Source organism: Gallus gallus, chromosome Z, assembly GCF_016699485.2.
Source record: "Gallus gallus isolate bGalGal1 chromosome Z, bGalGal1.mat.broiler.GRCg7b, whole genome shotgun sequence".
Classification (NCBI taxonomy): Eukaryota; Metazoa; Chordata; class Aves; order Galliformes; family Phasianidae; genus Gallus; species Gallus gallus.
The window spans coordinates 42,845,215-42,872,739 of record NC_052572.1 but is presented as its reverse complement, the minus strand read 5'-3'; the positions used below and the strand labels follow the sequence as shown (position 1 = coordinate 42,872,739).

Sequence of the window (27,525 nt, the reverse complement as noted above, 5' to 3'; positions counted from 1 at the left end):
GTACCAGAGGCCATGTGATTCTGGCCCCACAAGCGCAATGAATGGAATGGCCATGGGCAGCTACAGGCCCTTTGTGTTATTTAAAAACAATGTTTTTAAAAAGTTATGCAGCAAAACATGGGTGACATCCACTGGCTGCTCACCCTGCACATGGCAAGACTTGCGCTGCGGAACGCAGTGGAGGACTGGGAGTGCCCCACCTATTTCAGTGTATTGGAACTTGCTGTACCCGAACACACTGCTGTGTGTTAGACACAAATGCAGCTCTTTAAACTTTCTAAAGCCTTAGCAGAACGGTGCAAGCAGCGGGATTCCGCCGAGCACATCTCTCCTGTCCTGGTCGGGCAGCAGCACGTCAGCAGACTCGCTGCATATGCACCAACGGTGGCGGCTGTCGGCGGCCGCGCGTAGCGCCCCGCGGCAATCCCGGCCCAGCCCACCTGTTACTGCGGCCGCTATGACATCACTGTCCCCACCGCTCCGCGCCGGTGACGCCACACCGCCCCGACCCAATCAGAGGCGGCAGAAGGGGAGGCGGGGGTGCCGGGAGTCGTCGGCTCTGGGCGGGGGGGCGAAGGTACGTGGAGCGGCGGGAGGGGGCGGTGTCCACGGAGACGCGTCAGCCGCTGCTGCCGGTCCCTCCCCTGGCAGCCCGAGCCCCGCAGGGAGCGACGCGGCGGCGATGAAGCGGGCCGTCTCGCACCCACGGTAGCGGTACGGCCGCCTCCGCCATGAAGCGGAAGAGCTGGGCCGAAGCCCGGCGCCGCGCCAGCCCGCCACCGGCTCTGAAGAGAACTCGGAGTACAGCGTCGAGGACGGCGGAGGAGCAGGACGAGGAGCGGAAGCAGACACCCTCCACCGTCGGGCCCGAGACCTGCGTGCAGATCGCCGGTGAGGGGGGCGTGCCGGGGCTGGGCGGGCTGCCCTGTGGGGCGCCGCAACTCGGGACAGTGAGGCGGGGCGACGCCCTCCGCGCTGCCTCCTGCACCGCTGCGCTGGGGCTCCCACCACGCGGTCTCGGCCGGTCCGGGAGAAAGTTGGTGGCGATGGGGAGTGGGGCGCGACGCCCGCGAGTGGATGGCATTGGAGCGGGGTGCGCCGGGTTCGGCGGTGCTGGGCGCGTTTCGGAACAATAAACGCAATGTGCGCTGAGTAACTTTGTTTGGCAGCGCCGAGCAGTGCCTCACGCTGGGGTTTGGCTTGGAACAGAGCAGAGAGAAAGAGTATTTAAAGCGGCAAAATGTGTATCTGCGAAACAGAGCCCAGCAGCCAAGTTTGTGCGTGCGCTGGGGGCTGGTGTCCCTCCGTGCCGACTGGTGGACGTAATACTCGTACCGACCGTCCTGCTCTGTCCTGTCCCGGCACAGCACGATGCCCCTGCGCTGCCTGTGGTGGCATTGCGACTGCAGCCGGTGTTCGTGTGGCAGCCGCGGAGGTGCGGCCGAAGCAATTTCCTCAGTTTCACGTCTAAGAGACGTGTTTGGGTTTAGTTTGTGTAGGAACAAACACAGAAATTGACTTTTTATGTGCTGTATCACATTTGGGAATTGCATTATTTACAACTTCTCTTAAAAACAAAAGAACAAGAAATGAACCTCACCTCTTTTCTACAGAAGACAAATGGGAAAGTGCGTGTAAACAGAGCAGCAAGTACACCAAGAGTAACCATGGACAAAAGCACTGCTGAGAAGCAGGAGTCTTTAGATAGCAGTATGTTTAGAAAGTCCTAAGATTCTACCAGTGTTTTGGAAACTGGGCATAGTGATGCAGGAAGAATGTAAATTGCCAAAGCATAACAGAATCCTCTTTTTAAAAAAGCCAATAATAGAGCCATGAAATAAAACTGGAATACTCCAATCTAAAATCTAGTTTTTTGGGTCTAATCTACACAGGGTCATAATGGTATATTTATATGCAGAACTGTAATTCTGTAAGTCTTTACTTTTCTGTAGCTTCTTAGCTGTAACTATTTGTACATGAATGGCACAATTTTAGGGTTCAGTGTAGAAACCTCTGATTAGGCAGGTGTTGCTCTTTGGTATCAAAGTACCTCCCCACACTGGAATGCTGTGTAGCCCTGCCCAGCCCCACAGACAGCACTATGACCAGCTGTATGCAGCATCTGTTTGTGGCCAGGGCACACCTCCAGCACTGAACAGGCCCCTCGCATTACTGTGTTTTTCCCTTCCAAGGAAATGCTTGCTTGTTCAAGTAGTACAGCACGTTACCTAGGATTTGACTTGTGTTGTTTTTCAGTAGGAGTTCAGCATGCACATAAGTACACAGCATAACAAACTCAATTAAAATGCAGTAGGGTCTTGTATTTAATAATAATTCATGTTCCCTTAATCTTCTCATATTGCTCACCATGGCTGCCATTTACAAGCTTCTAATAATGGAACAATTACAGCCTAATCTTCATTGCATTGGTATGACACGTTTATTTTTTTTTCCAATAGAGAAACCCTGAGAGAGAATGAGCCTGTAGGCTCACCTTTTCCTTTGGCTGCTTTAAAAGTTATTTCAGTTCTGCCTTCTCATAATGCAGTTCTGAGAAATGAATTAATTGTTCTGGACTGGAATCAGATTAAAAGCATCAGGCCTCACTCTTGCACTTGGACATACTGGAAAATATTCTAGCGACCATAAAGGCCGAATACCAGCATTACCTTCACTGCTTACAAAACGGCCCCAGACTCATTAAGAGCATTGCAGGCTACTCTCATTTTCATCTTTGTGGAAGACAATAGCCCAAACCATCCCACATAGCAATAAAGATGTATAGATTTTGTCTTGCCTGACGTTAGCTGATGCATAACAGAGTTGGTAATGCTTTATTACACATAGATTTTATACTCAACACAATTATTGTGTTTATTTCCTATTGAATTGCACTTATCAATCTAAATATTTTTGCTTGTTATGAAGAGTAGTTCAGGGAAGCTGTGCTTCTGGAATATTGTTTATTTTGGTCTGTTAAGCTGCATGGTAGATCTTACAATTTTGTCTTTTGTCAACTAATGCGTGAGTCTGGCTGGTATGAATGCAATTTGCTGGTAATAAATACATTTCTTCTGTTTACTGGAAGCATGTTCCCATATCCTTCTGATCTCTGAAAGAAATAATTTATATGATCTAAAGGAAATGTAAGTGTTTCATCTGAGAAGCTTAAAAACTCATTACATCCCGTCATTGCCAGGTTGTCATTGCTCTGATTTTATAAATAACATTTTAAACAAAGTGTAGAATTATAAGGCATAAACTTTGCACAAAAGGTGTGTGTTTCACTCTCACCTCACTCCAGCAGTTAATTCCAAAATGAAGTAACTACAGTAACAAAACATAGAATTAAATCTTAAGTGATAGAACACCATGGGGAATCTTTACAGATGTTTGTTAGTCCTCCTGTTCAGTGGATATCCAGTCGGTTGCAGTGTGGAACTAACTCCAGAAAGAATGTCCTAAACTGTACCATATATACTTTTTCTTTTCTATTCTTTTCTATTCTTTTTTCCCTTTAATTGGAAATCATTTCATTTACACTGTCACTTGGAGATCTAAAAAAGAGTATCTGGTTCAATATGTTAATTGATAGATAGGTTGAGGGCTTTTTTGTTCTCTTACTTGTTTGTGTGTTGGAAACTATGGAGACTAAGGGTTTTGCTTTGTTTTTCCCATCTTGTTGGTTTGACATTACAGATTTTGTATGTTATGAATAAACTAAATTTGTTCTTTTTTATGAAAACAATTTTTTTTTTGAAATTTTGACTGTCAGCACTCTCAATTAATCCTATTATACAGCTACATATCAGTCCAAAAGTTGTATTTAATCTTTTATCAGTATGACATCACCGGTAAGCGTGTCCCAAAATAAAGATTTTTAAAGCCAAGTTTAAGGCTTTTAATATCTAACCCAGTGCTGACAGCATGTGAACACTTGTAATGTAGTCTTATAAATCAGACGAGCAGCTGAGATCAAGGACTATGTTTAAGTAAAGTAACACAGCAATCATCAATCATGATGTGCCCTGAAAATATTTTTTTTCATGGTAAATAAAAATTTCCTCTAGCTTTTTGGTGTGTCTTCATTTTCTTTTTCAGAAGGCCAAGCTATTGTTGTTATTGCTAACTGTATTATCACTTAAATATAAATTGTATTGTAAAGATGAGTGAATTAATATTTTCAAGAATAAGATGACTAACAGGAAAATACCATGCAATTTTACTTCTCATCTTAATATTGCAACGGAATTTGTCTTTTTGTTTTCTCTTGTGTCTTTCTGTTATTCTGGTGTTCTTAATGTAACAAAATACCATGAACTAATCCTGATTTTACAAATACAGTTCTGTTAGAATAGTAAATAACTCTCTACTTTCATTCCTTATAATTCAAAGCAGACTGATATTGTATTTTGTTATTCTATCAGTCTCATCTGAGGCATCTGTTTAACAGTAGCACTGCCGAGTTTTTCTTCTGGTGAAATAATCTTCACTGCTTGTATGCAGACTTGTCCTACCTATAGTGAGTGCCTGTTTAGTGTTTAGATGCCTCCTGAGTTACTGAAATTGCCTTCTTCAAGGCCTGCACAGTGGACTCATAGAAGCATCAGGCTCACTTGAAGGTAAAGCAAGGAGATTATTATGTCATCTCTGTTTTCCAGTGAACACAGTTGTGAAATGGTAGCTCTTAGTGTTGTATACCTATGCTTCCATGGAACACTGTGGAGCAGAAAAATAAGCAAAATGTTTTTCTTTCTGTGTGTACATCAGAATCAGATGTGTGATTATTATAGCTTGAGTAAACAAACATGCTTGTTCTAGCTTTAATCTCACTAGTTTAGTACCAGTAGTAGCAAAGCTGCGAGATCACAGCCCTCAGGTAGGGGTCTGCGGACTTATTCTGTTGTATATCGGTTGCTTACTAAAATTAATAGACAGCAATTGTCTATGTTTCTGTATTTTAACTGTTTTGTTATTTGAAGCAAACAAAATTAAACATAATTGAAGTACACCTAATGTACTGCAGTCATATCTTCTAATTGCAGTGCAGATGCAGCCTGTAAGGCAGTAAGCCCTGCTTTTATTCTTCTGAGAGACTATTAGAAGGATCTGCTCTAGTTTATGATAATTTTCTGATGACCTTTTATCAGAAATTTGCAAGAATCTGGAAGTACTAAATTACATTATATGTAAATGAGGTACTGAAAAGCTAAAATTAACAAAGAATGCATAAAAATATTAAAGTGGAAGCTTTGCTCCTATAGCCTGAGCTGTTGTGGAGACCCTGGTCCTGCATTTGGATCCATACTGGAGGAATCCTTGTTTCACAGTGTTGGTTACTTATGTTCAAATATTGACACTCTAATCCTTGGTAGCTGTAAACAGAACTGGAAATACGTTTGCAAAATATAGATAAAAACAGACATAGTGAGCAGTTTACCATTTGTATGCCATCAGGCTGGTTAGCTAGTAGAAAGGCAGATAGGTTTATGGGAAAAGACTGCTCTGCACAGCTTATTACTAAAATCTCCTCATAGGAAACATTTTCAAAAAGATGGAGCCTGCTGTTTACATAACGGAGAGCAGTTGTTAGCCTGCTGGAAAGGACAGCTTGTCAGGATGTGAGCATTTGACATATGCTGCTCTTATTGTTAGGTGTTTCTACAGCCATTAAGCTTAAGTTTATTCCTAAATTCTTTCAGGTGTTTTAGAATAGCATCAATTAATGCAATCCAAAGATACCAATGTGGAATTGAATGCCAAAAACAATTCAAAAGGCCATGTGCACTCTATTCACTTAGGAAATGAATTCTTATTTTTGTTGGACTTTCTTGCAAAAGCTGCGGAAATTTTTCAGTGAAAGCTGGAGCACTGAGGAAGCAAGTGATTCATGTACTCCAAGTCCTGTCTTTGAATAAAATGCTACATTATTTTAGTCTCTGGACCTATGTAAGTGTATTTCTTTGCCTATTTTGTTCCTTCCCTAGTATGCAAGGATTTGGGGTTACTTCTTCTGTAGAGCTCTTATATTTTCAAAAGCGATGTACAGCTTATGTGAACAAGTTGGCATGCAAGAAGGTGGCACGCCAGCCCAGCCACTGCAGCCATTCTGTCCAGACCTCTGCATGCATGTTGTTTGAGTGCACCGAGGGCTCAGTCCTAGTCAAAAACGTCTAAAGAGTAGGTGCCACTGGGGGTGGGAACACTGTCTGTGTTTCGACACTGCTAGCCCGCTGTGGGCGTGTCCAGCCATCTAACCGAACAGAAAACTGCCTTGTAATAAACCTCGTGGCAGTTAGCTGTTAAATCAGTTTAGAAGCAGCGTGAACTCAGCTTAGGGATTTAGTTTGACATGCATTTCATCTAGCAACACCAGTTTAAATGCAATCCCTACATATTATATCTTATCCATTTTCAGTTTTGCTTTCTAATGTGCTCTCAGTCCTTTTCCCCATGGACATTAGTGCTCCTACCTCATGGGAAGAGGGTCTTAAACCAGCAAAGCAGCCTTTTTTTTTTCTTTCTTTTTTTGCTTTCCCCTTTTCTTTAAGTGAGCGAGGATACCTGGAGCAGCCCCTGATGGTGATGGGCATAGCTGCACGGAGCCAGGGAAGGAACTCTGTGGTGGATGAGAGGCACCACACGTGTGTATATATATACATACACACACATACGTACTTGTATATGCATATGTGTGTGTGTATGTATATATATATGTGTGTGTGCGTATATATATATATGTATGTATATGTATATATATGTATTTCCCCCCCCCCCAGCAGCAAGAACAGAAGTATGGCTGTGCTACTGCAAGGCCTCTGTTTTTATTGACCAATTACTAGAGGCGCAGCAATTTACAGCCAGAGTGCAGCCCGTGTTTAAAGTTCACTGTGGCTGCAGCTGCCCTGCCCTTCGAGAGAGTTTTGGTGTTGTTTTGTTTTAATGTGAGCACCGAGGGTGGCTTTAACCCGTTCAGCAAGGAGCGCCAAGACAAACAGCATAGGCACCGGGTGTCCTGCCCAACTCTGTGGGGGCCACCGGGATGGATAGTGGAGGCCGGCTGGGCTCTGGGGCTCGGCTGCGGAGCGCCGCGCCCCAGCCCAGTTCGGAGCAATCTGCGGCTCGGTTTAACGTCGATGCAGCGGCGCTTAGGGTGCAGCTGGGGGTTGCTATGCTCGGAGGGCCGCGGTGCGGCCTGGCCTGCGCCACCTGGAGGAGGAGCCGGCCTGGCCCCGCTGTCCATGTCCGGGCGCTGGCGGCCCGTGGAGGGTTGCGAGCCCGGATCCGTCTCACTGCCGCCTGAGGAGGCAGGAGGAAGCTGTTTGGAGTTGTGCTGTCGCAGGCATGCTGCAGAAAATAGGGTGTTTGTTAAAGCTCTATGTTTCCCTGCCTTTCAGATCGCCTTTATTTCGCAATTCTCTGCCAAAAACCAAAGAGTGGAGCTGCAGATACCCATTATTTCTGCATAGACAGTGAACTTGTGTATGAGAAGTAAGTACAGACTTTCCTTTTTCTTTTTCTGTTTTTTTTTTTTTAAACATATTATTGGAATAAATCAGTCAGAACAACAGTAATGAGAAACCAGTCTAATTGATGTTCTGTGTTTAAATGTAGCTGAGGGAAACATACTGTTCCCATTATAGAGCTAATATGAGTCTATCCTCTCAGACTTACTTGCCATAGTGATTTATAAGGCTTAGAGGGGTTTCTTGGTTTCCCATCAGGATTTCTTAGAAATCTTAAAAGAGCTTTCATTAAACCCAAACTTGTTAGAGGACACTGGAACATGTTGCAGCAACATATACTCTGAAATATGCATTCAACCATTGAGCAGAAAGAGATGTCTTTAGTCACCAAAGCATTAAGTGAAGTGTGTAAACTTCCTGGAATAAGTAAAAAAGCTGACAAAACTAACTCAAGCTTTTATGAGCCCAGTAATGAACAACATATGTCTTTGTATGCGATCTGGAATGCTACTAATTGATCTTGAAATGTTTTTAACCAAAAACATACTGTTTTTAAAAGGGTGGATGAATATTTATTCTCTGTGTTTGCTTTTCTTTAGCAGTAATGCATACTGTATCTTCAATTAATTGAGGTAATTTAGCATAGAATGCATAAGAACACTATGTATATTTAGACAAGCATATTCCCAAAATATTTGAATTACTTTTCATTGGGTTCTTTTAAAGACAGGCATTTGGGTTGCTTTTGAAACCAGGTTTCTAAACTGGTGTCACAGTGATAAAGTATTTGGAATTTTTCAGATGTTGAGTATTCTACTTTGTGTGATGGTGTGTGGAAAACAGGAAACAGCTGTTGTTCCAGTTAAAATAGTACATATATAAGAAGACATTTATATGCTAAAAATGATTCATGTGTATATTACTACTTCTTAGTTTGTGCATCTAGCTTTTTTTTTTTTTTAATTTTTTTTTTTACCCTTTCTCTTATTAGCTTCTATGGAGATTTTGGACCACTCAATCTGGCAATGGTCTACAAATACTGCTGCAAGCTAAATAAGAAATTAAAGGTAATGCTTGTTTTAGTTTGCAGTATTCATGTCTTTTTAAATAACAAAAGCAAATGGACCAAAGTTTCTTCTGTTAAGGTGCGTTCATGTATTCCTAATGAAGCTAAGTTTTGAAAATGCATGCAAAGTTCGCTTACATGCATTTAGGGAGGAGAAAAGCCACTTGCCTTTAAAATCCACTTTCTTGTGACAGTGACTAATATTAAGCTTCTAAAAGGTGAGTTGCTAAATGAACACAGATGCAGTTAGATTTGTAATGGTGGATTTTTTTTTTAACTTATATTCCTCTTCTGGTATTGACACCTCTTCTGTAAGGAGCAATATTTGATTTTTGATAGTATTTTATGCATGGTCCTAGAGAAGACCTGTCATGCTCCTACTGCATCCTCTTTTCTCATAGGAGCGCTTAGTAATTGGAGTCTCGATAGAACACAGTGTCTTTAAAATAGAGAGTTCCTGTATTGATAAAATCAATGATTTCATGTTAGTTGACCTCTAACAGAAGTTGGACTATAAAACCTGTTAGGCAGATAAAAAGCTCATTAGCATTAATGTGAATCACAGTTTGCCTCTTCAAAACTGCTTGGATCTTAAAAGCACCACTGAGCTATGAAAATTGGAAAGCATGTGGAACATAGTAGTTTAACAAAGTTGAAGTGGGGTTTTGTTCTTTTTTGTTCGGTTGGTTTTGTTTTGTTGTTTTTTGGCAGAGGGTATTGGTGTCTGTCACTGGCATCAGTTTACATAAATCCATCTCATTGTCACTACAGGGCTATGAACAGGTCCATCTGAGACAGGATTCTCTTATTGCTGTTTACAGCATGGGTGTCATACCTTTTGGCTTGCCTGGGCTGCATTAAGTACAGAGGAATTGTCTTGGGCTGCATAAGTTGGTCCAAAAGTAATGCCTTCTATTTATTTCCATGAAAACTGCAACCAATGCAAAGAGCACAGTAATGCTATTTCATAGAGCAAATTCTCATCTATGGAACACTATTTTTCAACGGTTACCACCATTAGCTATGCATTTCTGCCAGCAGTGAACAAGGTTTGCCTGCCGCACTATCAAAATTTGCATCAGCAGAGGTGACCTGCTGTTACCACTGCTGAAACACACCACCCATTGCCATACTGTACTCACATATACCATTTGGTCTCTATAATGAACATTCAGCAAGCATCAGTGAATGTCAGTGTGTAATATTTTTTCCACACAGAACAATTCAGTGATATACCTTCACTTTAGACACCATTTTGTCAGGCTGCTGCCATCTGTCACATGGCAACAAAATTTAATGGATTACTGATAGGAAGGTTCAGCCTCTGCTGCCATACTGCCAACATAGTAAAACAGTAGGCATTACTTTTGGAGCAGCCCCTGTAAAGTATACAATAACATTAATTTATAAGTAACAAAACATTTTAATTTTTAATTTTTTTCTTAAAATGTTAAAAAAGGAGTGGAACAAAAACATAAAACTAACGGGATAGGTGACCCTGGTGAAACAAATGCATCAGTCTGGTTTGATGACAGTGGCTGTAATTCTTAGTGAGCTCACAAGGTGTTCAACAGAGATTTTTGGTGAAATTTTACTCTTCTGGTACATAATCCTTGACAGTTGTTCACAAATATGTGTACTGCCAAAAAGTGATGACATGAACTAGGTGTGGTTGTGAAGCGAAGGATATTTGTCTTATAAGAGAGGGCGAATAAAAGTTGGGTGAAGAGATGTGATCAGACTTTTTAGTTGAATATCTGATTGCAACTCTAGGCATTCCATTTGAAAATCTGTGGGTAATGTGTTTATATCAGCTGAAAATGATTTTGCAAACATAAATAGATTTTTTTTTTTCCCAATCTTGAAACCTATTTTAAAATTTCTGTACCAAACCGGAAAGCACAACTTCGTTGTTCGCACTGTTCAGAGCACTGTGTCACTGTGTTCAGCCAATGTGTCAAAATACATGCAGTTATTCACCATCACTTGAGTCAGTGCTGCACTCCTTATGTCTTGCTTTCAGCTGTCACAGTGTTAACAGCACACTGATGGTTTGGTTGTTGCTGAGGACTGGGTGCTTGTCCAGAGCCACTGTGCAGTAAAGAGCTGTTGTCTTTGTAGCACAGGGCAGGAAGTGGGCCACATTGCCACCCCTTCCGGGCTGCAGTTGGGACATGCCTGCTTTACAGGGTGCTCTGAAGCAACACGAGTTTATATAATTAATAATCTCTTTCAGTATGTTGAGATATTACATTGGAGGGGTGTGTTAAGATTGCTGAGAACATATTACTGCTAGTGATCTGGATTATATTCTTCTTAAGTGCACTGAACAAGCAACACTGCTATTTAAACAGAGATATTTTATGGTAGTTTAGCAGTCAGTCAAGTTTCAAGCACATCAAAGTTTGTTTCGGGGGTAAGTTAGGGGATAGTTTTTGCTGCCATTATAGAAATCAGTGTCCTTCCTATTGGCAGTGCTATTCCACCTTCTTCCTAAGATAATTAGATAAACAATATGCCAAGCACTTAAATGAAATTTTAAGGCATTATTACTAATAAGATTTAAAAATGCTTTTGAAATATTTTTATTTAAGCCTATGTTTTCCAGATCCAGAGATATTTTAGAAGCAACTATTAGTAAAAATCTTGGAATCAAGATTTTTTTTCAAAAAACATCTAAACTGTGTTTTTAGCACTGTTGGGACTTTAACTTATCTGTGATGGTTTTGAGAATGTAATATATTTACTGCCATGTGATGTATATACTTCACATAGATAGATATTTGTTGCATGGGGCTTGAAGTCAGAAATATTAAACGCATTCAAGGAGAAAAATCTGTGTAATCTGTGTAAGTTAGTGTAATTTTATAAAATTTTTTTAGGCTGGATACTGTGAAAAATCCTGGGATAATCTAGGTGGGGATGCAATAGGCTCTTCTGAAGTTTTTGAGGGATTTGTCTACAGTGTATTCTGTCTTCTCAGTACAAATGGTTGAAAGTAGATGGACTGAGCCTTGCATTCTTCTAATTTTAGAAAAGAAGACATGAAACATTTAAACAGCAGAATTATAATCTTGTTCATTTCTTGATACAGTCATTTTCATTGGTAAAGAAGAAAATAGTTCATTATACTGGCTTTGATCGAAAAAAGCAAGCAAATGCTGCATTTCTCATAGGCTCCTACGCAGTAAGTATTAAAATTTTTACCATTACATCAGAAGGTTATATGTATTAATTCCTTCATACTCACTTTTTAAAACAGCAAGATAAAAACACTTGTTTTCTCTTGGATAATATTGTTGCTAATGTATGTTATAGTAAGGTGCCACCTTCTACTAGAACTTTTCAAGTCCAGCAAGTACATGGATGGATTTGTTTTGTTTTGTTTTGTTTTGTTTTTTTCCTTGCAGTGTGATCTGTGCTCCTAAAAGGAAAAGAGAGAGAAAAAAAAAAAAAACCCTCTGAAAAAAATTTCAGGTTTCATTATTTGTCAGTGTTTTTTGAATTTCAAAAAATGTATGCATCTTTTCATTTAGAAAAAAAGACTGCTTGATTTTTTTTTTTCTTCCCCTTTTTTTCCACAAATATTGCCTTGGACAAAGTACAGTATATAATTTCCTTTTGCAAACACATTTAAGTATGTCTTTTCTTCCCCACTTTCTTCTTTTTTACAATGATCTCTTCAGTTAACCTATGAGAGGGTATAAATTTGTGTAGCAGAGCCAGTATAAAGCTTGGGAGTATAAGAGGTGGCTGCAGATGTGCTGAGTCAGATCCTTGGCTGCAAAAATGGGAAAACATTGCTGGTTTTCCATTGCAACTACTTCTGAAATAATCAGTATTTGGTACACAAAACTGTTGCTGAGGAACAAAGCACGAACAGCTTAAGTATGAAATATATGATGAACTGTGTTCCTGTTCTGTTTTGACTTGTAATATGGCTTGATTGTAACACTCTCTCTGTCTTGGTCATTTGCTTTTGAAACAAAGTGATAACCAGTGTGTTTTTTGATGTTGAAAATTTGAAGGATCAGAGTTCATCTAGCCTTAGGTCATTCTAGTTTACCAGCTGTGCAGCTGTACAGTACTAACTGTGCTAACAGTCTTCTTGCTGCTTCCCTACTTTATAGCTAAGTCCTATTTGTTGCTTCCCAGGTTTTCTTTGTTATCTGTTTTCTACAGTAATCATTATGAATAAAGAACTTAACTTGAAAATCTGCCACTTCTGCTATCTGAAAAACAGGAGCCTTACGAGTGTTACTGCCGATCTTTGTATTCTTAAGAAACTGGCAACGTGAGTTACTAAACTTGTTTGCTGTTAAGATGTTACATTAGGTAAACAGCTGCAGCTTTTAGGAAAACTTCTTCCAAGTGACTCAATTGTATTACAGGTCTAGAAAGTATGAATGGAATGATTTCATTTATCAGCTGTTATTTGAAAAGTTTTTGTTTTTCCCTAAAGTTCATTCTGAATATGTGTAATATTACCATGCCTCCCAGCACCTGACATTTTGAGCAGAATCTGCTGTATAGAAAATGTATTAACAGCAAAACAGTTGGATAAGAAAATGCTGTGGTTGACTATTTAAAAGTTTACAAAAAAAAAAAAAAAAAAAAAACAACAACCAAAACAGATCTAACAAGTACCTTGCCATTTCACATTAATGATGTGCAGTTAGAAGGAATGCTGGGACAGGCTTGTATAAATACATAAAGCCTAAGATTGATATCTACAGATTATGACAGTACAAACCAGAGTAAATTAAAAAAAAAACAGAGTAACTAAAAATGACCACTGGACAGAGTAGTAGCAATTTTTTGCTTCAGAGAACCACAGTGAAGAATCTGGGAGTTACAGAGCACAGTTCCAGCTGAGGTGTGAAGAGAGATTATGACTTACTAGACAGTGCATATGGGGGGGCTGTGACATATGACAGAGAGTGGCAAGTCAAAGCCACATGTTATTTTTTAGAGTTTAGAAACCTGCACTTATTTTATTGCATCGTACAGTTTCAGTCTTTCAGCAGTTTCCTTTAATGAAGGGAATCACTATATGAGTATTCATCTTCTCCTTGAGGGTAGGAAGGGTTGTCCTTTGGATAATTATGAGTTGTAGATGGTGAGATGGCTTTAGCTGGATCCTGTTTTTTGCTCCAGTGCAGAAATTTTTGGCTTCTGTACTACCTTTTCTAGAAAGTGAGATATAGTCTCTTCCCAGATTGATGTGAGAGGGATTCCATTGAATGAAGATCACAGACTCTGCCCCTGAGGCTCACTTTTTTTCCTTGGTGCGCTTTGATGATCTTTCATGAAGAGGCAGGCTTAATTACAGCAAACAGTGCTGAAGTGTTCAGACATACATATCCCACATTCCTGCTTTCTGCATTGTTCTCTGTGAAGCACACAGCCTGACTGGAAGGAAGTATATTAAGGTCATTTTTATTTTAAACATACGTAGGCTTAAGCATCCAGCTACTACTTCAGTTCAGAGTGCATAGCTTTTTGATGAAGAAGGATCTAGCATTTGGTAATGCCTGTCATTATTTGAACTGAATTGGATCATTTCTTGTCCCATACTGTAGAAATGGTAGATTGATTGTCATTCTGTTTTGTCTTCTATGGGTTGAAAATTTTTTCAAGTTCAATATCCTTTTTTTTTTTTTTTTTTTTTTTAATTTTTTAGCTTCATGGTGGGGTGGTGGGGTCCTGCTTCCGCTGCTTTCCTTAGGTCAAGGAACTGTGTGGCATCGCATCATACTGGGGGAGTCTGGGTGGGAAGAGCAAGGAAACAGAATGGGGAAATAGTGACCACAGAGTGAGTAATGAAAATAGTGCTCATCTCTGTGTGTTGTAAGGCCATTGATAGCCTATGCATAGTTTTGGATACAGGTTCTGCAGGAATTTGTATTTGTTTGGAATAACAGGCTGCCAGCATTTAGGAATAGCACAGATACAGTAAGTTTGTGTGGTTTTTGTACTCTTTTTTTTTTTTTTTTTTTTTAAACACAGTCACACTTGAACACACAAATACATTAAAACTATAGTGAACTGTATGTAACTGTTAAAAGACATTTACATGTCTTCATAAGCTTTCACTATTTTTATACTAGCAACGTAAAAATCTGTCTTTTAAAGGCCTATCAACCTGAAGTTAGAATTCTTAAACAGAGTTATTTAACTTCTGTTTATAGGAATTGCAATATGTTGGCATGATTTACCATTCAGCATCTTTTGTTTAAATACGTATGTATGTGTATATTAGTTGTGTGGGGATGTGCTCATTTTGACAAATACTGCAATTACAAAGGACTTCATTAACTGTGGTGAAGTGAAAGGGCAGTTGTTCGTGTTCTGGTTTACAAGCAAAGTCTGTTCCCAGTCTCTTCCTCACAATGGGTGTTTTATAATGTTCTCACATCTCCCATCTTCATCTAACTTGTCTTTCTTTCCTCTTTAGTACAGATAGTTTCTGAAGGGGTCGTCCAGGCTACATGCTTATTTCTTTCCCTTCCTGTATCTGCTGCTTACTTCCAGGTGTACTTTGATGTGACAGCACAGCCTAACTCAAGCTACAGGGCTCTTCAATGCAACAAGGACTTAAAGATGAAGAGCACAGTTTCCAGTACACTGTTACATATGTAGCTTTTAGGATATTTTAGTGTAAATATCAACAATTTAGATCTTAGTTCATGTATTGTTCTATGTAGGTCACTCTAAAAGTAATGCCTCCCATTTCTTTCCATGGAAACTACAACAGATTCAAAGAGCTCAACAACACTATTTGATAGCACAAATTCTCAGCTACAAAACATAGTTTTTCATTATAGTTTCATTTTTCATTTTTCATCGTCCCAAACAGATGGAAATCAGAAGGAGCCAAATCAGGACCATCTGGTGAGTATATGGTAGGGCAGTCCAGTCAAGACTAGCAGTGTCCTCTGTGGTCTTCATACTGGTGTGGGCCTAGCACAATCATGTTGCAAAAGAAAGGTTGTCTTCTTCTCTGGTGTGATGCTTGAATTTTGAGCCTTCAGCTTAGTTATTATCTCAGAGTTGCTGGTTTGTCCAGGTTCCAGGAAATTCAGAAGGATGACCTCTTCCTATCCCACAAGACAGTCCACGTCACTTTGCCCGCTGAGGACTTCATCTTGAACCTTTTCTTGAATGGGAAACTCACTCCCTGGAAAGCCACTGCATGAACTGCTGTTTTCACTGTAGCTTGTAGTGGGGATACTACCTCTTGTCACCAGTAGTGATGCCAATCCTGGGAAATGTCACTTTCAGCCTCCTATTGGTTAAATAGGTCCTGAGAGAATTGCATACAGTGTTACTTCTGTTCCTGTGTGAGCATTCATGGGAACCACCTGATCAAACTTGGTAGTATTTCAACTCTGCCACCATTATTTCCAGTGCACTGAAGCAGATATTCAGCTCCTTACACAGTTCCTTGGTTGTAAACTGCTAATTTGCATGCATGAGCCAAGCAAGATGCTCTTCATTTCTTGGTGTCACAGCTGTGCATGGCCGTCTAGAATGTGACTGTTGCCATTGCTGGTACATACCATCCACCACCTCTGTGCTCACATCCACTGTTTGGTCTCCTTTGGCATTCAGCAAGTGTCAGTGAATGTCAGTGGGTGTTATTTTTTTTCTGCATGGAGGAATTCAGTGACACCCCTTTGCTTCATGTGCATTTCTGTGTCAGATGCCATTTTGTCTGACTGTGCCTCTGCTGCCTGGCAACGAAATGTAATGGAAAATTGATGAGAAAGTTCAGCTTCTACTGCCATACCACCATCTGCCTCCAGCATTGTGGGCCAACATAATCAAATTGGATGCATTACTTTTGGAGCAACCCTCATATTTTTGTATTTTGTTTAATTTTTATGTATGGTATGTTGCATAATGGGAATAATATTCCGTGTACACGTTCAGCCACACAAAGCATAGCCACATTTGGTTAATTGGAGTTGAATAGTCACAAATTATTTGGGGTGGATAGGGTGAGGGGAAAGATGGGAGAGGGGGAAAGAAACCTTTCTTTGTTCTTTACCTTCTAAAGAAAAACTGCTTTTCCTTGTAAGCTGTCTGCACTGTTCAGGCCTTACCACTCTACCAAAGCAGCAGTGATCTTCTGAGTTGGTATCTATAGTGGCTTCTCTTGATTTTCGCCAGGACTTGGCTGTGGATGAGGAAAGTCTGCTTCTTCCACCACTGCTCCTTCTGTGTTAAGAAAGAAAATGTACTCTGTGCACTGACCACCCAATTCCCAAGATCCCCCCCTCTCCCCTTAACTGCATTAACTTAGTAACAGTATTTCTTTTCTCAGGCCTGGCACTAATTATGTACTTGGAGGGCGACCCTCTGGGGGTACTGCCCCATGAACTGCTGTAATTCAGGTCAACTTCTCCAGGATTCATCTCTGTACTTTGTCTATTTTCTGATCTTCTTTCTTCAGGGTAAGCAGTGTTTCCTTCATCCATTCTGATCCATAGTACTGCTTTTGCCTTTCCAATTTGATGGTGGCCTTCCTAACTGTGGGCTCAACATGGGGTTAGAGTTGGAAGTTGTAGAAGCAGCTAACACCAGCCTACATAATGTTGAGCTGTTTGGCTTTTACTGTGGCACTTCAAAGTTATCTCTGGCTAAGACGTAGAAAAGGAGGTAAACCTGTTTAGTGGTCCAAGCTGAGTGGTAGTAAATGGGTAACAGGTACAGTGCTCAAATTAGAGGTGGGTAAACTGTGTTGACTCTCAGCTACATTTTGGTGAAGAAAGTTTATGTTTGTCGATTGAATGGCAGAGAGAAGATGAACAAAGAAGTACTGGTACTTGAGGTACAAAGAAGTACCTCAAGTCTTTCTCTGTGTTCAAGATATCTAAAAACTTACCTCATCTGAATAGTGTTTTGGAAATGATCATTAGTTTTCATTATAACAGTTTTTCCTGCTTTCTCTACTAGGTTCTTCCTTACTGTGTTCTCTTCAGGCAGCATTTCTGCAGAGAGTTGCTCTATGGGGATTCATTGCTATAGTAGTATTAGCTTATTTTCTTATCTGTTATGAAGCACTGATGTTTCCAGCTAGAAGGGCTTTCTATGCCACTCTCGTCTGTTTTAGAAATGATTGGAGGTTTCTATCTACTTAACAACTGTGTTTCTGCTAATAAAAGTTGGCTACATGTGCATTTCTTTAGTACAGTACACCTCCATACAAGAGTCTTCCAATATATTTATGTTTTAATTTGTGTGTAACCTTTTCTTCTAAGAAATATTGCTAGAAAATTTAATGTATTAACTGACTAGTATGTTCAGTTTAGGTTTTAATAACATTACATGTTTGATACTTTTATAGTAAAATTATGCATGTGTGCCAGCTGTTGGTTATATTTGGTCACATAGCAGTAACGGTGCTTGTTTTGAATTGGGTGATTTGTATTTATTTGTAGTTTACAGTGGTTCAGATTATTTTAAGTGATGTTTTTGGAACATAATTGTATTGCATAAAATTTGCTTGTAAGCAATTGAAATTGAATCTTCTCCTTGTTGTCTTCCTTTTAAGTCAGTGAAGTAAAATATGTGGTGAGGACAGCAACCTTAAGTAGATATTTCACTTAAGGGCCGATCAGGAGAATAAAGTTGGTTATTAAGTGCATCGTCAACATGAATTTAAAGGGCTGTTTGCAGACTTGAGTTAATATGATTTCCAACAGTGTAGCTTATTTAAATAGCTTTCTTTATTTTCCCTAAAAAGCAACAAATTATATCAGGTATCTTTATTACCAGATGTGTTCTGTCTTGGGTGCAGTATTGCACTTTCACATGGTAACTCTTGGTGAGAACACCAAAATTTGCTGTTCTGGGGATTAAGATGCCTCTTAATACTTTTCATCCTATTGTGAACAGTGTTTCTGTAGGAGCAACACTAATCCAGAAAACCTGTGTTTAAAATAGGACTGGTTTGGAAATAGTAGTACAAATCAGATAAGATTTTATTACTTCAGGAACTCTCATTCAGTGGTTGATTGTGAGTGTTCAGTAGCCTAGTCCTACAAGCTTTTCCATTTCACTGAGTGAATGTTCTAGTGGCTGCTGGACTGCATGGCAATATTGGCAGGAGCAGTGCTTGAGAATATATAATGCTTGGATGGCTCTCGACCATTCACAGACCTTCATCCAGTCCTTTAATTAGAAGCAGATGTCCTAAATGAAAAGGATGATTAGAGCAATGTTAATGGTTGAAATCTAATGGCAAATTTCTGGCTGTATTTTGAAGTTCAGTAGGATATATTCTTTGCATGCATAAAGAGAATGAATTTCTAAAGCAGTAGTACAAAAATGATTATACAGGGTGAAAAAACAATATGTTATTGTGAAGGATGTCAATTCTTTATTATAATAGTTTTTTTGAATATACTTAAGGATTTGTAAAGGCTTTAAGACTTTGTGTGTGTGTGTGTATGTGTATGTAGGCATGTCTGTACATGGCTACGCACTTGTATGAGACTGTAGGAAAATATTAGAACCAATGCAGCTGCACTTTTGCATGCTTTCTTTCAGATCTTCACAAAGCAGAATTTTCAAGTTTCTTTTAAAAAGCTGCTTGTTTTGAATGTTTGGCCTGAGGGAAGAGAAACCCTTGTGGTATGATTGTAAAATTTGAATAAACTTTTCTCTGTTTGCATATACAATAATACATGAAAATACCCAGAAAACATTAGTTTCTACTAAATAACAGTTAATTTAATTGCTTAAAATTTATACTCACACATGTTTTTATTGTACTTCATGGTGGTTGCTTTATAGGCATTAGCTTCAGAAAACAACTTTGTATGGGAAAATTTCTGTAATCCTGCAGAAATGTAAGTAGCTAAGCTTAGATTCAGCATGTAGTCAAACTGGTTTCAAGTGTATATTTCTAGAGGTGTGTCTTTTCCCATTTCACATCCTCCCCCTTGTACACACTTCATCAGTTTACAAACATATCTGTAAATACCTTTGTTTTCGTATTTGTCAGTTCAACATTCACGTTTTCATCTTTTTCTGAAACTTTGGTTCTGCTGAGTGCCATATAAAACTCTTACTTCACGCAATCCTGTCTGCTCAAAGGTCACTCTAATTACTTTCACTTCCTCTCTCATTTACTGCCTTTCACATAATTCCAGTGAAATAATTTGTCTTTAAGGTTTTAGTGACCTCCTCCTAGTCAGAAAAAGTAGCTGCCACTGACCTTGAACTGTGAGGTATTTCTCAGTGTGTCTAGTGAAGTTTAGGTTTGTATCAGGAGTGTGTGTTTGAAGTGAATCTCTCCTTAAACCTTTGGTCAGTGAATTTTGGTTCACTTCATAGAGCAGTCTATGTGCAATCCCAGCAGCTAGTGAGTGTCCAGTCGACAGGATCAGACTAAGACTAGCATGAAGTTAAAATAAATAAATAAAATTCTGGAAGTCTACAGTATAGATGTCAGCACTTCATTGCCAGCTTTCAGTCTACAGATGCATTTATGCTAGTCCACACATATCCTAACACGTATGTGGCCTCTGCTGCTTTGATGTCTGCTGCTTCCCTGTGCTTGGCTACTCCATCTCTTGCTCCTTTAATCCTACCTACAGTCACTTTCTATGAAGGCTGCTTCAAAATTAATGCTTCCTATTTGATTATGTTGGCTCACAAGGTCAGAAGTGGATGTTAATATTATGGCAGTAGAGGTTAAACCTTCCCACCATTTCATTATATTTTGTTGCCATGTGACAGATGACAGCAGAGGGGCAGTCTAATAGAATAGCATCTGATGTGGAAATAAGTGCATGTGAAGTAAAGGGGTATCATTGAATTTCTCCATGTTATAAAAATAGCACCCATTGACATTCATTGACACTTGCTGAACAAGGAGACCAAACAGTGCATGTGAGCACAGTGAGGCAGGGGGTGATGTATTTTAGCAGTGACAATAAGTGACAGTACAGATATAGATTTTTACAAGTGTGGCACACAGATCTTGTTCATCACTGATGAAAATGCATCACTAATGGTAGTGACTGTGTTGAAAAAAGGAGTTCTGTAGATGAGAATTTATCTGTATCAAATAGTGTTATTGTGCTGTTTGGATCTATTATAGTTTCCATGGAAATAAACAGAAGGCATTGCTTTCAGAACAACCTACGTTTGGAGCCTTGTCCACTAGCAGCCTGAATCCAGTCAGAGATTCATCCTTTATTCAGCCTTCCACATGTCCAAGATTTCCTGCTGGGATTCTCTGGTGATCTCAAACTTACAGAAAAGATCTTGTTTCCACATCTGTTGTCATAGCTTCTTGTGTTACTGCTGGGATACTTTCCTTATGAATGAAGTTTCTATTTGTAGTCTTTCCCATTCACAGAAAAGATTGAATGCCATTCTTCATTTTGAAATACGCCATTTTATCACACCTGCCCAGATATCCTCCTACTAACCTGAAGTTTTTGCAGACCACTTTTCAGCAATAATTCCATTTAGCAGTTTCATCCACTGTTGTCTCTGAAACTGTTCCACACATCACATCTTATGTGTGCAGTCACAGCCGGAATGTACCACAGTCTGCTTTTGTTCCAGAAAATTTTAAGAAATCTAACTCTATCAAAGAGCTTCCTTCAGTGAATGTACTATATATTGTTTCATATGCACTGGAACTGTTGTGCATTTTTGCCTAGTACTTGTTTTTTGAAGCTTGTTTACACTAAAAACTGCCATCTCCTTGCGTTTTTTTTTTTGTTTTGTTTTTGTTTGTTTTTGTTTTTCTTTTGTCTTTGTTGTTGTTTATTTTATCAATTTATTTATTTATTTGTATGTATGTACTGAGCCATGGTAGATATTCCAGCGCTCAGAATTTTTCACTAGAAATCACACTAGCTTTCTTAAATGTGCTTGTCTGTGGTGAATGTTTATGTAACTATGTCAAGGAATATCCATTCAAATGTGCTGCTTCACTAGTAATGTCATTTCAGAATTAAGAACTAACCTGTTTCACTACCACGTGGTGTTACTTAGACTTAATTTATTGTAACATGTCCATTAGGGCAACAAAAACTTCCTCTTGCTGCTGTTACATTTGCAAACGTATTTGTGTGGAAGCTTGTATTATTCCAGAGGATGGTAAAAGCTCGGCTAAAATGCGAGAGGAATCCTTTTCCTTTGTGAGCTACGGGTGCTTAAAGGATTAGCTAATGTTAGCTGCCTTTCTGTTTGCCTATTGTACAAGTATTGCTCTGTATTACCCAGCCTGACAGCACTGAATCACAGCTTTTTGCTGTGACTCATTTCTGGGTACAAACTCTGTTTCTCTGTTTCTGCTGTTTAATTACAGTTCTTTCTGTTTGTTGGTGCCGTTTTATGTGTCTGGCTTATAAGTTTTTCTGGAGCAGCACTTTTTCTCTGATAAGCAAGCAGTGCTTTGTTTGTATGGCTGCTGGAAGTCTGTGTTCATTGTGCTCTGAGACATTAAATATGACTGTATCCAAACATACAACTTGGAATTCTTTTTAACATGACCATCATGTCTATTTCAGGCAGTGAACTGCGTGCAGTGTATGCCTGCAAAATAGAAAGCAACTGAGGAACAGGTCTTACGTGATCTACCTACCTACCTATCTAAATTTTTTAAGTCTTTTTTAAATTCTTTTGCTTGCAAATTGAAATATAAACTTTAGTTGCACCACTTCAGTAAAAACACAAAAAACATGCAGTTTTCATTACCATAGTAAATTACTTAAACAGAACATTTGGTTTTTTTTTTTTCCTTTTGGTTTTGCTACTTGCACAGGAAGAATGCTCAGAAAATACTTAGCACTATCAAATGAGAGGAAAAACAGGAGAGGTCACCTGTTGCCAGTTGTATTTTAGCTGTCGAAGATATATTTCAAGCTTTTATTTTTTTAGCAATATCTCGTCCACCTCCCCTTCTCATCTCACAGGTATGCTTGTGTGTGTGTGTGTGTGTGTGTGTGTGTGTGTGTGTGAGAGAGAGATGATGTTGCCAACACAAATTAGGCCATTTGTTCAAAGTGATTCTGCAGCAGCAAAAAGAAAGAAACCTGTATGGCATTGCCAACCTAAAGAAAAAAAAAAACGAAAGAAAAAAAAAAAAAAACAAGAGCAAAAATGATGTACATTTTTGTGGGTAATTCAAATCATAAAGTCATGGAATATCCTGAATTGGAAAGAACCCGCAAAGGACCACTGAGTCCAAAACCTGGCTCCTCACAGTACCACCCAAAATCTAAATCCTATACCTAGGAGCAGTTTCCAAACACTCCTTCAACTCCAGCAGCCAGGGGATGTCCCCACTGCCTGGTCAGGCTGTTCCATGCCCACCGCTCTCTGGTGCAGACCCTGTCCCTAACCCCTGGCTGCCCGTCCCCTGACACAGCTCCATGCCGTTCCCTCGGGCCTTGTCGCTGTTGCAGATACCAGAGCTCAGCACTGCCCCTCTGCTCCCTGGGAGGAACTTCAGCCGCCATGAGGCCTCTCAGCCTGCCTTGCTCTGGACTGAACAGACCCAGTGACCTCAGCTGCTTCCTTCTACCCCTTGCTCTCAGACCCTTTTCCACCTTCATAACCCTACTTTGAACACTCACTAATAGTTTTGTGTGCTTCTTGTGTTGTGGCACCCAAAGCTGCACCCAGTGCTGGAGCTGAGGCCTCACAGAGCAGAGCAGACAGCCCCTCCCTTTGTCCGCTGGCAGTACTGGGGGCCTGGTGCACCCCAGGTACTTTGGGCTGCCAGGGCACACTGTTACCTCATGTTCAACTTGCCATCAACCATAACATTAAGATCCTCTCATGCGGAGTTGCTCTCATGAAATCATAGAATCGCTAAGGTTGGAAAAGACCCACAGGATCATCCAGTCCAACCATTTGCCCATCACCAATGGTTCTCACTAAACCATGTCCCTAAACACAATATCCAAACGTTCTTTGAACACCACCAGGGTCGGTGACTCCACCACCTCTCTGGGTAGCCCATTCCAGTACCTGACCACCCTTTCAGAGAAGTAGTAGTGTAGAAGTAGCAGTGGAGAAGTTCTCTCCAGCTTCTTGTTCCAGTCTGAACATATATCTAGGATTTCTCTATCCCAGCTGCAGAATCCAGCACCTGCTCTTCTTAAACTTCTTATGGCTGGTGATTGTCCAGCCCTCAGGTTTGGCAAAGTCTCTCTGCAGGGGGCCTCTCTACCATCAAGGGATTCAACAGCTCCTCCCAGTTTAGTATCACCTGCAAGCTTATTTAGTATACCTTCAAGTCCTGTATCCTAGTCATAGATAGGTATTTAATTAGTACTTGTTAGGATTTCTACATAAAAGAGAAACTGTACCAAAAAAGGTTATTTATATAGGAGGTGTAAATAAATTTATGGAGCTTTAACGAAACACTAACTTCCTGAGGTGTTTCAGTGCTTTTAATGCAGTTATAAAGAAAAAGTATTAACATGAAGTTATTGAGCCTGCTAATGACTGCTTTGTTATTAACAGTTATTTTCTCCTGGCCATGTGGGGGATATTTCTTGATTACTGGAAGACGTGATTTTCATAATAAAAGAGTTATGCAATATTTCCTAAGCAGACCTTAGTGTTAGAGGATATACAAGCGTGATCAGGTGTTTCATGAGGGAAGGCCATCAGTATACTTGTCATTAGGTGGTCCTTATGATTTTTATCTTTTTATGAGAGGTTTTGACAGTGGAAAGTTTGATTCTTAGTGTTTCAAGTGTATTCATTCTATTCTTAGGATTTTGCTTCTAGAATTATCAATTATTATTTTTCCTTTATGACATCTGGATTTAATTACTTAACACTGCTTCACCAGTACAAAGGAGGAAGTTCAAGATTTAGAATAATGCAAATGTACTGCTATAGGAAGATCAAAACATTTACAAGTTATTCTTTTAATCTTATCTTTTGAGCACATGCACTGTTCTGTAGAACAGATAATTCGTATGTTTGCCAGTATCTTCACAATAGTCTAAAATAAATGAAATTTGACAAATCTGTATATTTTGCTTAAGAATATATGTTCATGGTTTACCAGTATTTTTTATTGTTTTGCTTGATTTTATTGTTGCACACTTGTATTCTTCTGCTCTTCATGATAGTCTTTCCCAGTGCTGTTGAACTCTGTGATACCTATGTCTTCTGTAGTAAAGAAGTGACTTCAAGTTATTTCTGTGAATCTTAAGATAATTTTTCCCTCTTTTCCTATAAAAATAGATAATATATCTGAAAGAATCACCAGAAGATGTGTACAAGCTTGTATTGGCTGGCAGTGTTTCATATCTTCCTTTCAGGTAAATAATAATATGTTATAACTTTTGGAGCTTGATATTTTGAAGAAGAATATAGCATTTAGCAATACTATTTTTTTTTTCATTTTGCTTTGTTGTTTTGCTGCTGTTGTTATTTGTGCTATAGCTTAAAAGAACACAGCTTGATTTTAAGTGCATACTTAACAGGGAGCTTAGCATCTGGTTCTGAGGTGTACTGATGCAAAAGGTGAAGAAGCCACATTATATATTATATACTCTTTGTTGAGCTTTTTTATATACATTGTTTTTTCTACTTGCCATTGTTTTTATGCTCTTAGTTCACGGTTAAATGTCAAAATATCTTCCAGTAATCACACAAGATTTTCAATACTTCTAGCACTCATTTCTATTTCACTTAGCAAATGTATGAAGCAATCTACAAATACTGTTTTGTGCCTAAAGAATGCTACCTAGCTTCTTGTGATTTAGTGTAACTGAAGTATTTATTTTTACCAGTGAGGAAATGTATAAAACCACTGGTTTGTCATTGCTTGACCCTGAGGAAATGTAATCCTAGCCTTTTCTTTGTGGTATATGCTGTGCGGCTTAATTTACCAAATAAAGTTGATCCATCATGCATAGGAAAAACTTTATAAATTCTTCAAAAAAGTGTTCCTAAAAATTGGATCAAGCTAACATTTCATTGGCTGCCTCAGTATGCAGAAAAGAATGGCCAGAAAACTTTTTAGAGTGCATGTTTGCTGTCTGGTTGCTGGTGATTAATTCAGTCCTTGCTTGTTTGTGTTTTCTAGCTCCTGTCCATGAGCTGGGCTTTTGATGATTTGAATTTCCTTTACTTCTTCATAGTAAAAGTGTGTAGTAGTACCTGTCTTTACTTCCATTCTTCCATCATCCTATTTCTCTTTTTAATTCCTTTTTTTTTTTTTTAAATATATTTTCAGTAATAAAGAGGCCTCTTTAAAGACCTCTGTGTTTCTAAAAAAATCCTGAAGATGTATGTGGATAGCTGAGATAGCAGCTTTTCACTCAGGTCATACACCATGCTGAAATCCCCAGATGATCACTTTGACAGCTCTACTGATAAAAAATGCAAATATATGTTATATAACAAGAATTACAGGGAGCTGACTTCTGAAAACATGTCTAGTCTCCAGTATAATACATACAACAAGCTGAAGTGTCTGGGAATTTTTCAATTTTCTTGAATTCAGTAGAACTTACTATTGAATTCAGATTACTCTCTCATCTTCATCTCTGCAAAAAAGCATTGCCTTTCAATAGAATAACAGAAAGTTAGGTAGTTGATACTCCTGGTCATTACCAACAGGAGGACTTGTTAACAGCATGCAGAGGATGCTTTCCACTTACCTGAACTGTGTTCTGTTGCCACTGTCTCCTGCAGAATTTTTTTACCTTCACACTTACTCATTAGGGAGAAAAGAATAGAAAGAAAGTGTAGAGGCAGACATTCAGGTTCTTCAGAACTTCTTCCTCCTTTGAGTTTGAGTTTGAAGATAGTCTATTTTTTACTTTTATGTAACAGTAATGATTGCCTGTATTCTGATAAGAGCTGCATGTTTTCAGAAGTAGCTGTCCTGACAAGATAAAATATCATCTGATATTGATTCTGTTTATTTTTTACCTGACTGAAGTATTCCTGTAGAATGCTTATTTGACTGTGCTTATGGAGTCTAGTAACAGTCATATACCAAGAACATGCTATTTTTGCATCAAGAAGATTTAAGAAAAAAGTAGCTGAAAGAGTTTTGATGAAAACCAGTTTCTCAAGTTTAAGCATTAACTCTTCTGTGCTTCTTTTAAGTCTTTCAACATATCCATACAAATGAGTATCTTGACAGTTTTTTCAAGAAGATACTGTTCACATATATTAAAAAAAATGCATTTGTTAAGTGTTTTTTTTCTTTAAATGGAATTTCAAGAAGAAAATTGCTGTGTATTACAATGTGATGTTTTTGAAAGTGAATTTCAGATGGAAATGTTTTAAGAGTGTGTGTTACAATGTGATAGTTCTTTAGGCATTAGTTTTTGCCATAGGGAGTTTCTGTTATTTTTCATATATTTCTGTCCTTTGTTGACATGTACATTGAACATGTCACATTTAACAAAAGGTATAACTGAAGTATTTTCTGTGTTGTTATTATTATAACATACAAGGGGGAAAATTAAGTAATTGTTTGACATAATTATTTTGCTACACTAGAAATTGTATTTATCTTTTAATGTTGCTTTAGAGAAATATCTTTTGTATTCAGTTGGATTTAAATGGGAAAATTTTACAGTTTTGATCACCTTATGTTACAGGGATGCTTCATTTGGTACTTGCAGTTTTCATCTAACATTGCTAGATTGTTTTCATGCAATAAACAAGGTAAGTTAAACAGTATTTTTTTTTTTTAGTGTGGAACGTCAGCAAATTCTCTGATTGTTACCAGGTTATTACATATTATGCATTGTAACAAAACTTCTGGATGGAACATCCCTAGAAGTGAACATATGCCATGTGTGGTCAACTAGAAAAGTTTTTAAAGGGGAAATGTTGACTTCTATTTAGTTAATCTTTTGAGGACAGTCGTTTGTACCTCTGATCCCTAAGAGCTGCCTAACAGATTTATCAGATGACCCACTGTTGCCTTTGAAAAAGGTTGTGAATTGCTTATTGATGCTTTTTAGGCATTTT

At 39.0% G+C, this 27,525-nt stretch overlaps 1 protein-coding gene across 9 annotated transcripts in view; it reads left to right on the top strand.

Moving 5' to 3' along the window:
- The first annotated feature begins 644 nt into the window (after positions 1–644).
- Positions 645–27,525, top strand: part of CDC14B (cell division cycle 14B) — a 49,547-nt gene continuing 22,666 nt past the window's right edge. For 8 of the 9 annotated variants that reach the window (XM_004949237.5, NM_001318405.2, XM_004949234.5 and 5 more), the window contains exons 1-6: positions 645–891; positions 7,398–7,491; positions 8,458–8,533; positions 11,627–11,719; positions 24,772–24,848; positions 27,150–27,216. In XM_004949237.5, coding sequence (XP_004949294.1) covers positions 732–891; positions 7,398–7,491; positions 8,458–8,533; positions 11,627–11,719; positions 24,772–24,848; positions 27,150–27,216 — 567 coding nt within the window. In that variant the 5' untranslated portion in view covers positions 645–731. Of the gene's footprint in view, positions 6,945–7,397; positions 7,492–8,457; positions 8,534–11,626; positions 11,720–24,771; positions 24,849–27,149; positions 27,217–27,525 lie in introns of all 9 variants that reach the window. The other variant, XM_046905470.1, reaches the window with a different exon arrangement.